Genomic DNA, 14057 nt, shown 5'->3' with positions numbered 1-14057 from the left:
GGAAGAAGAGGGGTAAAAATGTTGTGGTATTATGCAAAAATATAGACCACATAAGCACATATGCTTAATTGTAACACAAGTGTGACAAACTCACAGCATCATGTTCTCCTGTCATTATCACAGAGACCGAAAGAGGAACTGTGTTGTTGTGCACAAGAGCCAAGAGAACCCCTGTGCTGCTGGAGGGACGTATAGTCATCTTTAGGTCCACCTTCCAGCCCTCAGAATCACCTTCTCAACACAGGGGAATGCACAGACACACAAACAAACATCAGGGAATAAGAGGTCTGTGAGCAATCTTACAAAATGATACCCCACCCCACCTCCTGCTGCGCCGCCACACGAGTGGCTTGCATATATTACATATTGGTGATCGTTAATCGCTTGTGAAGAAACACCTGAATTGACAAACTGGTCAACATTTGTGGGTGCAATTGAGAAATATATTATTTTTTAAATACAACAAAAATCCAGTTATGTCCCCTTAAAGATGTTGGATCAGAATGATTTTCGTTCATGTACATCTTCACCCGGTGTGTTATCCTCAAATGACATTTCATTGAAATCTAATTTAAAAATACATAAATAAATAAATAAATAAAACAGTCCAAATTAAATCTTTTTAATTTTCTTTAATGTGGTTCTTCAATGAGTTTACATGTGCCACATGTAAATCGCTACATTTAGGTTTGCTTATTTATTACATGGGGATTAATGTAATATAACTTAACTTACTCACTGTAGTCTATGTTGAAGTGTGCCAGTCCGGCCCCAGAGAAGTATGAGCCCTGTTCAACATTCACAAAGCAATGTTTACTCTGACTCTCCTGGATAACCTCCTTCACCCCGGACGCACCCTGGTTCATCAAATTCCATCCTCGGATGCAGCCATCCAGTCGAGGGTTAATCTGACACACAAATGGATGGACACAATGCACAGCAGTTTAATGTCTGGTGTCCCATGATTTGCTCTCAGTCCCTGCACAATCAAGAAGGTGGACGGCTACATGGCTACATTTGTGCACGCCTGGCTCCCTCACTATTTGACCTGTGTGTCCTCCACCATTACATGCTATCCCTTTCTTGTCGGTACTACAGGCTGACAAGCAAAAAGGGAACTGGCATTGACCTGGGTGAAGTAATAAACATCCAAATGGTGGTAGCTATCACATTAGCTAGCCATACCACACAATCTAATTTTACTAAATTCTTCCCTACCCACGTAAACTGTGCCAAAAACAGATCTGTGTAAATTACATGGAGTTGTAAGACAATGCTGGCAAGTAAAAATACACTGCCTCCACTTCATTGTTAATTTACTATTTGTGTAACAGCCATGCTTTCTGCCCACCCCAGTCACTACAAAAAAGCTCACGCCAATTTGTGCACAAAATTATTAGACATAACAATCACTTGTTAGATGTCTCCATGTAACTCTTCCAAACGATTCAGGCCTTTTTAACTCTAATATGATATTCGAAAACAGGGTGATTCGCTTTCTTTCTTGTTTTATGATGTTTCAAGTCCAAAGGAGAAAAATCAGCTACAACGTTTCAAAATACCTATTTCAATCAATCAATCAATTTTTTTATATAGCGCCAAATCACAACAAACAGTTGCCCCAAGGCGCCTTATATTGTAAGGCAAGGCCATACAACAATTATGTAAAACCCCAACGGTCAAAACGACCCCCTGTGAGCAAGCACTTGGCTACAGTGGGAAGGAAAAACTCCCTTTTAACAGGAAGAAACCTCCAGCAGAACCAGGCTCAGGGAGGGGCAGTCTTCTGCTGGGACTGGTTGGGGCTGAGGGAGAGAACCAAGAAAAAGACATGCTGTGGAGGGGAGCAGAGATCGATCACTAATGATTAAATGCAGAGTGGTGCATACAGAGCAAAAAGAGAAAGAAACAGTGCATCATGGGAACCCCCCAGCAGTCTACGTCTATAGCAGCATAACTAAGGGATGGTTCAGGGTCACCTGATCCAGCCCTAACTATAAGCTTTAGCAAAAAGGAAAGTTTTAAGCCTAATCTTAAAAGTAGAGAGGGTGTCTGTCTATTTGAAAAGTGTTTTGTGATGTACTGAATACCAGGGGCATGCTGGGAACATTTTTCAGCCCAGGAGTTTCATATCCAACCGGCCCACAAACCGCCAGCGCACAGAGATAATAAGAGTTCTGCTGTGGCATTTAAATCCAGCATTTATGTGCTGACTGACTGTGAAAATTGGGTGGCTTATAATAGAAAGAAAAAGTTAGTTAGTTAAAACAAGAATGGCACTGTTAACTCACCAGTGCACCACCTGGGCTTACACTGTGTGATTTTTGGCCCTTTTTCAGCCGATTTTTTTACTCGTGCGAGAATTTTTTGGATTGCGCCGAGTTTCAGTGCGTCCTGCGTCGTGCAGTCTACATGGAGTAGAGCTGCGTTTAACATTTCACGACGACCTCCCGATGGGGAATCATATGGTCGGATGAAAATCAAACATGTTTGATATTTTGGTCGGCCGTCGTGACTCATGAGGGTTCCGCGCTGTTGAAGCAGCGCTACAAGTGTCTATGCGCTGATTACGTCGCACACTGTGCATGAGCAAACACTGGAGAGAGGAAACAGTGATCTCATGTAAAGTCTTGTGTGTTTTTTTATTGCGTTCCCTCGCAATAACCTAATATAATATTTAAGTTCATGCCTATCAGCGCGCACAGTGAGTGGAATCAGGTGGGGGGAGACTGAACGTATATGCGCGTGCGTGCACACACACACACACACACACACACACACACACACACACACACACACAACAGGATTTACGACAGATGAGGGAATAAGTTGCTACACCTTGTGTAGCTATAACACTCCGTATGAAATATACACTCAACAAAAATATAAACGCAACACTTTTGGTTTTGCTCCCATTTTGTATGAGATGAACTCAAAGATCTAAAACTTTTTCCACATACACAATATCACCATTTCCCTCAAATATTGTTCACAAACCAGTCTAAATCTGTGATAGTGAGCACTTCCCCTTTTCAAAGATAATCCATCCCACCTCACAGGTGTGCCATATCAAGATGCTGATTAGACACCATGATTAGTGCACAGGTGTGCCTTAGACTGCCCACAATAAAAGGCCACTCTGACCTCTCTGGGTCAGGGGAGTGTTATTGCCCCAAGTGGAGGAGTTTAAGTACCTTGGGGTCTGAGATCAAGAGATGGATTGGTGCTCTATCCGATGTCCTGCAGACGCTGTAATAGACCATCACGGTGTAGGAAGATCGATTTACTCTCCTATTCTCACCACTAGTCATGAACTTTGGGTAATGACCAAAAGAACAAGGTTGCAGATATGATTCCTCCATCGTGTACAATGCTTAGGCCCTGATCACTGTCAGCAAAGTCGCTTTCCTCAAGAAAACAGTGGAACAAAGATCGAAATTCATAAGGTACCCTTTCTTTAGCTTGTTATTTTAGATGTAAAGCTGAAGTAACTGGATAATTTCGTTGACCTGAATGTGTTCAAAACTCAAGAAATGTTCGCTGATTTCAGGCATACCAACACGGGACACAAAACTAGTGTCATACACAGTGTAGCGGTCCAGAGGGTTGAGTCTTATAAATACCTTGGAACAGTGTTTGACAAGTTTGACATCAACACCGAGTCTACTCTCAAAGATGGACAACAGAGAATCCATCTGATGAGAAAGCTGAGCTCTTTCAATGTTAGTGTGAGGAGTTTAAATAACTTTTATTGCTCATTTATTGAAATCTTTTAACATTCTCTTGCATTTGTTGGTTCAACGGATTGTCTATTTAGGACAAAAACAGCTTGAATGGTATTGTCAAGGTTTGCTCTAAAATAATTGGGGTCAAGCAAAGAGACTTGCATTCATTTTCAGAGAATCAGGTGAAGAAGAAAACTGATCATGTGCTGTCTGGTCAGTTCACGGTGATGTCTTCAGGCCGCCGTTATTATGTACCATTGGGAAGAACGAACAGATACGCCAAATCCTTTATTCCTTCTGCTATCAAGCTGCTGAATGCAGACAGCAATCATCTTAAATGGCATTTCTTTTATCATCATCAATCATGTTACGATTGTTCTTATTATTGTCTATTTATTTTTTAATTACTCATGAGCTTACTGACCTTTGTTGTTTTAATCTGGAGTGCTGTTTCTCACACACGCTGTGTGTGGTTGTGTAACTGTGCTGGTGAAGTGCAGATGAATTGCCCTTTTAGGGATCAATAAAGTTGTTTGAATTTGAAGTTGTAGGAAATATCTTCCACTGGTATTTGAAAAAGGCAAAATGCTGGAACTTCTCGGCACCTAACCTGACATCCAGCAACATCATGTTCTAAAGTTCTGGGGAGAGCCCTAAATACACCATTTTACATATTTCTGGTACACTTCCAGCTCCAAAAAGGAGAACAGGCCAGGTGTCATATGGGGAACTTTGACAACTCAATTACTTAGGATGTTACACCGCCTTCTGGTCAGTAGATGTAACAGCTAGATATACACAAGTTTGGGCACCCCTGATAATTTTCATGATTTTCCTTTTTAAATCATTGGTTGTCTGGATCAGAAATTTCACTTAAATATACATATCATATAGAAGACGAACACACTGATATTTGAGAAGTGAAATGAGTTTGTAGTATTTACGGAAAGTGTGCAATAAACAAAACTGGGCAGGTGCATAAATCTGGGCACCCTTGTCATTTTATTGATTTAAATACATTTAGCACTAATTATTGGAACACAAAATTGGTTTGGTAAGCTCAATGACCTTTGACCTCCTTACACAGGTGAATCCAATCATGAGAAAGGGTATTTAAGGTGGCCTTTTGCAAATGTTTCCCTTTTTGCATCTCTTCTAATGAGTGGCAGCATGGGAGCCTCTAAACAACTCTCAAATGACCTGAAAACAAAGCTTGTTCAACATCATGGTTTAGGGGAAGGATACAAAAAGCTATCTCAGAGATTTCAGCTGTCAGTTTCCACTGTGAGGAACATAGTGAGGAAATAGAAGACCACAGGCACAGTACTAGTTAAGGCCTGAAGTGGCAGGCCAAGAAAAATCGCAGATGAGTTGAAGCGAAGGATGGTGAGAACAGTCATAGTCAATCCACAGACCTGCTCCAAAGACCTACAACATGATCTTGCTGCAGATAGTGTCTCTGTGCATCGTTTAACTATACAGGGCACTTTGCACAAAGAGCTGCTGTATGATGCTGTAATGCAGAGGAAGCCTTTTCTGTGTACATGCCACAAAGAGTCGCTTGAGGTATGCTAAAGCACATTTGGACAAGCCAGCTTCATTTTGGAATAAGGTGCTGTGGACTGATGAAACTAAAATTGAGTTATTTGGACATAACAAGGGGCGGTATGCATGGCGGAAAAGTCCACAGCATTCCAAGAAAAACACTAGCTACCTACAGTAAAATTTGGAGGTGGTTCCATCATGATGTGGGGCTGTGTGGAGTAGAGTTGAGTTTTCTGGTTCTTCTGTGGTGGTGGTTGGCTCTCACTGCGGTATTGTATCACTTCCTGTTCCAGAGCACAGCGGTGTTTTTCTGTATCTGTTAGCTGTTTAATCTGCGCAGTTAGATTGATCTAGTTATCTAGATTACGATTTGTTTCTCAGTGTAATCTTCACGTGCCTTAACTAAAGCACTCCTTCTGCTGAATCACCTCTAAAGTATTTACACATTATTCTCTTTGCGTGTTTTTAGGAATCCGCTAGCTTAGCTACTGGCTGGTAGTTTGAGGGCACCGTATCACTGTAGGGGTCCTTCATGATCAGGATTGTCTTGCCCTGTGTTAGTCAGTCTGGGTGAGTATCTGCTGTTAGTAGTTCACTAACAATATATATTGACAAAAAAACTCCTGTAACAGTGGAATGTGCCATTCATTTCCAAAGTAAACGCTTTGTTGATCCGTGACATCGTCTGACTACCACAGAAATGGCAGAAGAATTTGACATCAGCACTTTTTCGGCATGAAAAGACGTGCGGAGGACTTCGCGCATCGGGACGGAGGCGCAGGGCACAGAACAAAAAGCAACGCCGTGATGAAGCCTCACAGGACAAGTTGTGGCATGTCCAGCTCATCCACAATTTCTCGGATAGTCACACGACTGAAAAGCCACCGAAAGCCGTCTGAATTTTCCGAATGGTGCAAGAGCTGGGCATGTTAGGGCATGTCCTGTGAGACCAACACGAAGGTGCTTTCGTCCAGCGCCATGAGCGGCTCCGTGGCGAATTTCTCCGCTCCTCTTTCCATTACAAAAACTCCTGTAACAGTGGAATGTGCCGAAAAAGTGCTATGTCCAGCTGTCTTACCATTTCTCTGGTAGTCAGACGACGTCCCGGATCAACAAAGCGTTCACTTTGGAAATGATCTGGTCGTTTGAGCCTGTCGATCGCCGCTCGGTGCGCAGCACACCATCCGCCGCTGTGGGCCGTCTTTAATCCAGTTGTAATTGTCCTTAATCTGTGTGATCCCCATAAGATCTTCACCGAAAGCCATCTGAATTTTCCAAATGGTTTCCACCTGGCTGTCTCTAACACTTTCTGAAAAAATTTTGATGAAGCAAAGCGGCAGTCAATCAGCCAAGTTCCTGACAATGAAAATCCGCCGAGGGGGCTGGACCACTCCTCCCACAAGGCGTGCTCACAGGCGAATGACGCAACAGACAGGCATGGAAAAAACTCACGCATGCGCACGAAGGTTCAAGCTTGGGTGATGCAATCACACATGATTCAATTCCATATAGTTTTTGCAAAAAATAAAAAGGTCGGATAGTTTTCTAACAGACCTCATATATATATATATGTGTGTGTGTGTGTGTGTGTATATATATGTATGCACCAAATATTTTCAAGAGGGAGAAAAAACAATCACCATATGTCGTGTGCATTGTTTCTGATGACATACTCACAGGTTTGATGATACTGTTGGTGCGATTGGGCAGACCAGCAATGTAGACCTTAGTCTCTAGTTTGCCATTAACTGGCGTAAAGAGACTCTCGGGGCTGTTTATGCTCATTACAGCCTCCTTGCTGATCTTGACACTGATGCTGTTCTCCAATTCATCAACAGAGATCTGTGTGTGACAAGCACAAATGTTCAACAGTGCAACACCAATTACCATAACACACAGCTTTAGCACAAGCCCCAGTATTCCCATTTCAATTAGCTTTCCAGTGAATTCTGCAGTTACATCATTACTGTAGCTGCAGCAAGTTGACATACAGACCTCCTGTAACAGTGCGTTCTTACCACATGCCACTGTCCATCATTGATGGCTTTTCCTCCGCTGGTGACTTTGAATGTGTGCTGGTTTTTAAACTGGACTTCAATGGATCCATTTCGGAGTCCCAACACGAACCAAGAGTCCTGGGAGGACTCTGCATACAGAATAACTCCTTCTGGGTCAAATGTGCGAAAGTCAAACTCTGCAGCAAACCTAGCAGTCACATGAGATAGAATAATGAGTTTAAACAATAAATGAATTGTAGTTCTCTTACCAATGTACCTTTTGTGTGGAACAGACTGCCCCATGAGATTAAAAAAAAGTCTGTTGAGTCCTTCAAATCTTGAAAAATTATACATCTGTTCTAAGTTATAATTAGCTTCCAGTTAGCTGTATTGCATCATCGCCTTGCCTCTCGCTTCTATTAGTCACATAACTGACAGGGAATGATTCAGTCTCGTCTCACTAATTCCTGAGGAGTGCTAGGAAAGCACAACTCTTCTGCCGACGAGCGTGTTATAGATGTTAAACTGATGTGAAAGACGGAGTCGTCTTTTTCATTAATAAACCACTCAGAGATTTACCTTAAAATAATGGCTTCAAAATAATTTTAAACAAACTTAAAAAAATAGGGAGAATGACGTCACTGCCATTGTCACAGCACCCCTGAAACATCTTTTATTGCAATGTGCCAGACAGAAACAATTCTCACGAGAACTGCTAGTTGGGCAAAATGATTTGCAGCACACGTTACACGCCGGACCAGCACAGTTCAGCAAGAGGTGCTATGTCTGCCTATCATATATGACTTTGGGCTTCCTTTGTTGGGCCGTCACATTAAATTATTATTTTTTTAAATCAAGTGGTGGTAGCTAAAGAAGCTTGCTCTTCAACTTTTGGATCAAAGATAATAAAGTGCTATGCTTATCTTTGATGCAGACATTATGGTACAACCAAAGCAGACGGTCCAAAGAAACGAAGTAGATAAAACAAAGGAGTGATGAGCAAGAAACCAGAAATTACTCAGTGGTGAGAGCTTAAAGAAGCTGAAGGATGCAAAACAGAGACTGGGAACTGTTGCTGTTTGATTAGCATGTCATGGCTGTCGCTATAGTAGTTGCTAAGTCAGGACCTGTTGTGTTTGCTTGATGTTAGTGAAGTTGTCACTATTTTAATAAGTGCCGCAAATGTTTGTTCCCAGCTGTGCTTCCATGCAAAGTCCTGGAGTGGCAGATAGGAAAAACCAAACATATGACGAGGGACGCTGAATACACTATTTGTTTGAAGGATTTGGTTGAGTTTCGAGTACGGAGTGCATTGAACTGAGTGACACCAACTGACACATTATTGTGTGTTTACGTGAATCATATCATGGCTAATAATGGCTACTAAGATTGCCGATTAATTTTCCATCTATTTGTCAGTAAATGCAGTGCACACCTGTATCATGACAGGTTCAAAAGGAGAATTACGCGTCACACCTCTAGGTGGAGCTCGAGAGCAAAAGTTAGGTAGTGCTGCTTTAATTTCTGTTCTGTTCTCTGTCTGAGCTCCTGTCTAGTGGCTGTCCTGATGTCTCAATGCTGACGAGATTCTGTGGTGTGTGACAGAGGGTGCTGGTGTGAATCAAATATGTAGAATCATATGGATCCCACGAATGGATGTTGTACAGGTGCACAGTGGAACTTTTCCTGGCTCTGAAGGATTACTTCATCGGATGGATCACATGTATTGAGACATGCAAGGTTTGACCGCTGCAGAGACTGAACACAACTCAGTGATTCTAATTCGGGCACTTTCCTGACTGCTACAACAGTGAGAAAGAATTTAGGACGCCAAAGAGGTGGATGGTGAACTCATGGTTATCTTGTGTTAGAGTCGGCATGAACTTGCTGAATATTACGGACTACATGATAAGAAAGATACAAATGATGAACTTATTAATGCACTGGACACAAAATGAACAAGGATAAAAAATGCACACTTGTCACATTTCATTGCTTTCTGCTTTTGTAATTTAATTCACATGTTGGATTATTACATGTGATTCATTTGTTGTCCACCATTTTAATCACCCCTTTTTCTCATTTTTGCAACTTTTGCATTACCTTTTGCACAAATCATCTCATTAAATTCTTCATAGCCCTTAAAAGGAAACTTGGACCCCTCCCTTTCATCAATCTTCCAATCACTGAGTTAAAGATCATGGTTTCCAATATCAACCACAGGCATGTGTAAATCATCCCCCTTTTCTATTTGTTTTTACTAATAGCCCAATTTCATAGCCTTAAGAGTGTGCATATCATGAATGCTTGGTCTTGTTGGATTTGTGAGAATCTACTGAATCTACTGGTACCTTGTTTCCCATGTAACAATAAGAAATATACTCAAAACCTGGATTAATCTTTTTAGTCACATAGCACTACTATTATTCTGAACACTACTGTAAATCATAAATGTCCCGTTATCGTGCAGGTCATGGCCAGAGGGGTGGGACCTCCCCTGAATGCCCACGGGGACCAATAAGGGAAGGATTTTGCGAAATAAGGTTTGCCTTTGTTACGCCATGCTGTGCTTTATAAAAACTGTTTGTGTCCATAGTTCATGAGAGAAGTTCTTCAGAATCCACTGTGATTTCCACTGTGACTTTGAATAAATTTAAAAGTGCGATATAGTTTGAGTTTGTACTTTGTGAGAGACAGCATTACAGTAAGAGCCGGGGGAAGTAACACATGGCATCCAAAGAGTTAGATTTTGGTCTCATCTGACTCACCCCAACAATGCTCACTGGAACATTCAGAAGTTCAGAAATGTTTCTGTATAAGGTTCTACCAGTATGATTTGCAACAATAAGGTTGAGAAGATCTTGAAAGAGCTCTTTGCTTTTACCCATCATGAGATGTTTCTTGTGTGACACCTTGGTAATGAGACACACATTTATAGGCCATCAGTTGGAACTGAACCAACTGATAATAATTTGCACTGACAAGGGACAGGACTGCTTTCTAATTACAGATAGATTTTAACTGGTGTCTTGGCTTCCCATGCCTTTTTGCACCTCCCTTTCTACAGGTGTTCAATGCTTTTTTACCCTGTGTCATTTCACATTATTACACATAACTTCATTTCTGTAATTATTTGTTTTGGTTTCTTTACATGTATGGATTACTTGGGTTGTTACTGACATCTGGTGAAAATTTCATGTTAATAGTACCTTTTAAAATATAGTTACTGAGAAAAATGGTGATGTTTTCAGTACTTAATTTACTTGCTGTAAATGTAAAAGATTCATAATTTTATCCAAAATGACCTCTAGAAAAAGTTAAAACTTTTTTGTGTGTGAGAGGTCCTCACTTGGTGTTCTCTGCCAGACGGAAGAGCAGATAAATAACAGGAAGTCCAGTAAACTGTTCTCCCAAGTAAAGCATCTCTGGGTGTTTATAGTCATATAGGTCCAAGCAAACGGGGATTCTTTTACAGTAGCGGTTGTCCTGTGCCAAATGAAAGCCCTGGCGACCATCGCATTGGCACACATAGCTGCCCATTGTGTTAATACATATGTCGTCACACACACTGAACTCACACTCGTTGACATCTGCAACGGAAAGAACAAAATGTTTAGAATAAAATCAATTTTAATGTTTTATTCAAGTTTTTTTGCTTCGATGTAGTGGCTTTTAATGTGTGATTAAATCAGTAAGATTTGAAGAAAAAAATTAATAAATAAAAACTGTGTTGTCAGTCACATTATTTAGTTATTTCAGCTGGGACTCACCATTGCAGGTTCTAGAAGTGAAGTTATATTTAAATCCTGGTGGGCAGTGGCACTCAAAGGTTCCTGGTGTGTTGACACATTTAGCTGGAACTCCACAAATACTTGGATACAGAAGGCATTCATTGATATCTGGTAAAGAGAGACATAACAATGCCAGCTCTGCTTGTGAAACTCTACAAAATTAAATCACAATATGGGCACAAAGAAAAGAAAACAAGACAGAAAATATATCATCGTTCTTTCTTTCTTGGTGTTTTAACTTTCTCCTGTGTCCTCTCTGCTCCCATCTGTCTCTCACAGTGCATGTTTGTGTTTTTGTGAAAGGTAGTTCACTTTTATCACTCATTCCACTTCTTTAATCCTGCCACATCTGATCCTCGTTCTTCACTGTTTTAGTAAAATTCGCAATACAGAATTTGACCTTGAATCTGACAATCGAATCACCATGAAACAGCCTTGATCTATTTGTTTATTTATTTGAAACCTCAACTATACTTAAGTGTAAAAAGAATTTTTGCTTAAGTGTTACTTACTGTGTTACTGTGCACAATATGCCTCCTGAAAAAAATGACTTTTTTAGTGTTATGACCTTTTGTTATGAACTTTTTTGTGTTTTTTTTCTTGGTGTTTTGACAAAGTCATGTTTGAAGGAAACCAGGCATAATCCCAGTGGTGGGCACAGTTCCGCTAATCTGCTAACTGCTAATTAGCAAAGCTAACTTTTTGTTAGCTGATTAGCTTTTAGCACAGCAAGACAGTCAAAGACAAAGTCAAAGTGGCTTTATTTGTCTCCCTAAGGAGAAATTTGCCTTGGACAGTTTTGCCTTATGGTTAAAATTTTAAACAAACTAATTCCAGACAAGTTATTGAAATTAACATCATTTTTACAAAGTGAAAATATCAGCTATATGTTTTAGTTTTAAAGTAATGCACTAATTTTGAAGGTTTTAGCATTTACAGACACACATATCAAAAGGCATTATGGGAAAATTAGTTTCCTGTCATTAGTGGTTGGTCGGTTTATATATATGTAAAAATCAACACACACGTTACTGTAACGTGTGTTGAAACAAACTAATTCCAGACAAGTTATTGAAATTAACATCATTTTTACAAAGTGAAAATATCAGCTATATGTTTTAGTTTTAAAGTAATGCACTAATTTTGAAGGTTTTAGCATTTACAGACACACATATCAAAAGGCATTATGGGAAAATTAGTTTCCTGTCATTAGTGGTTGGTCGGTTTATATATATGTAAAAATCAACACACGTTACTGTAACGTGTGTTGATTTTTACAAATAAATCTGTAAATATGTCTTTTCTTCATTTGTTAAAAAAAAGCAGTTTGAAAACTCTATTTAAGTGATTCAGCACTTAAATGGTATATGGACTGTATTTATATAGCACTTTTCCATCTGCATCACACGCTGAAAGTGCTTTACACATAATGCCTGACATTCACCCTGATGTGAGGATGCTGCCATACAAGGTACTCACTACACATTGGGAGCAAATAGGGGATTAAGGACCTTGCCTAAGGGCTCATAGTGATTTTCCAGTGATCATAGTGATTTTCCAGTGATGCTGGGATTTGAACCAAGGATCCTTTGGTCTCAAGCCCAACGCTTTAACCACTAGACCATCACCACCTCAAACATTCCACACATTCAATTATTGCAAATGTGTGACAATTGGTATTCACACTGCCATGAACACTGCCTATTTGTAACAACCAACACACACATGACGTTACAGTAATGTCAGCATACATGTGGATTGTATAACATGTCAGCATACATGTGGATTGTATAACATATAACAAAGTAGCATCGGTCTTCAACTTGGATAGCTGTGCTATTGAGAATGAGATCCTCACACTGAAAAATGACATTGAGCTCAAATACAAAGCAACACCTGACATGAATGTCCAATTCTGGAATATAATGCAGAAAAAGAAGTACCCCAACCTCAGACAAACTGTACAGAATTTAACTGCACTTTTTGGATTTTGAAAATTTAAGTTCAACCTTTATTTAACTAGGTTAAATAAAAGTTGAGATCAAGATCTCTTTTACAAGGAAGACCTGAACAATTATAAAGTTTCCAATTCAACTCTAATTTCCATCAAGTCAAAATACAGATCCAGTATATCTGATGACCACCTTGTGGCCTGCTTACAGCTGGCACTCAGCTCCTACTGTCCGGACTATCAGAGACTAGCTTCCTCCTCTCAGTACCAGAACGTCTACTAAGGTAGGGAACAACTTTTCCAACTTGATTTAGGCATTGTATTATTTGTGTTGTTTGTTGTTACGGGCCACTCCTAGGTCTACTTGCACCATGCACATTTACTTCAATAAATTATTCTTATTGTTAAAACTTTATCTTTGTGCCAGAAAATTGTGCTATTATATTGGTGCACAATAAATTGTGGCTATGCTATGGCTTTCAATATGGCTTGGTAGATCTCGATACACTATCAACTTTAAAAGTAGATCTTGGTTCAAAAAAGGTTGGGCACCCCTGCCTTAGATAATCACAACCTGTGGAAAAATAACAAGAGAAAGCAAACTTCCCCAAATGACTCCCTTCATGTTTACAAAGACTTTGTACTGAACATGTATTCAACAAACTCCAAGACAAACACTGCCTGTAAAAACAAGACATATGAATGTGCAGAAATGTAGCAAAATGTGTTGACAAAGAGTGAGTCGTTTCTAAAAGGGCGATCAGCCAAAGAGCCAATAGTCTGTTTACGGGAATAAAGATGAGCTCTTTCTTTCTCTTTTCTTTCTTTTGTCTTTTTTTTTGTTTGTTTGTTTTTAGACATGCGAAGACCCAAGCATTTCACATTGTTATGCAAGAGGTCACCTGAGGTCAGCTGCTAGAAATAATAAACAAGCCAGTCCCTGGGGACAGTGCAGCTGGGAGAACAGGGATTGTTACATTCTGCATAACATTTCAACATGTAGTTAGCCAACAAAAAAGTTATCAAAGAATGATACAACATCTAGAAA

General features: G+C 40.1%; 1 protein-coding gene across 1 annotated transcript in view; it reads right to left on the bottom strand.

The window, feature by feature from the left end:
- Window positions 1-14057, bottom strand: part of pros1 (protein S) — a 75062-nt gene that overhangs the window by 15597 nt on the left and 45408 nt on the right. Inside the window, exons 7-12 of the mRNA XM_034192676.1 lie at window positions 11038-11166; window positions 10617-10857; window positions 7289-7475; window positions 6948-7112; window positions 740-908; window positions 95-231 (exon numbers count right to left, since the gene is read on the bottom strand). Coding sequence (XP_034048567.1) covers window positions 95-231; window positions 740-908; window positions 6948-7112; window positions 7289-7475; window positions 10617-10857; window positions 11038-11166 — 1028 coding nt within the window. The remainder of the gene's footprint in view (window positions 1-94; window positions 232-739; window positions 909-6947; window positions 7113-7288; window positions 7476-10616; window positions 10858-11037; window positions 11167-14057) is intronic.

Source organism: Thalassophryne amazonica, chromosome 2 (genome assembly GCF_902500255.1).
Source record: "Thalassophryne amazonica chromosome 2, fThaAma1.1, whole genome shotgun sequence".
Taxonomy (NCBI): Eukaryota; Metazoa; Chordata; class Actinopteri; order Batrachoidiformes; family Batrachoididae; genus Thalassophryne; species Thalassophryne amazonica.
Note: the sequence above shows the minus strand (reverse complement) of the source record. Positions and strands in the feature narration are given on the sequence as shown.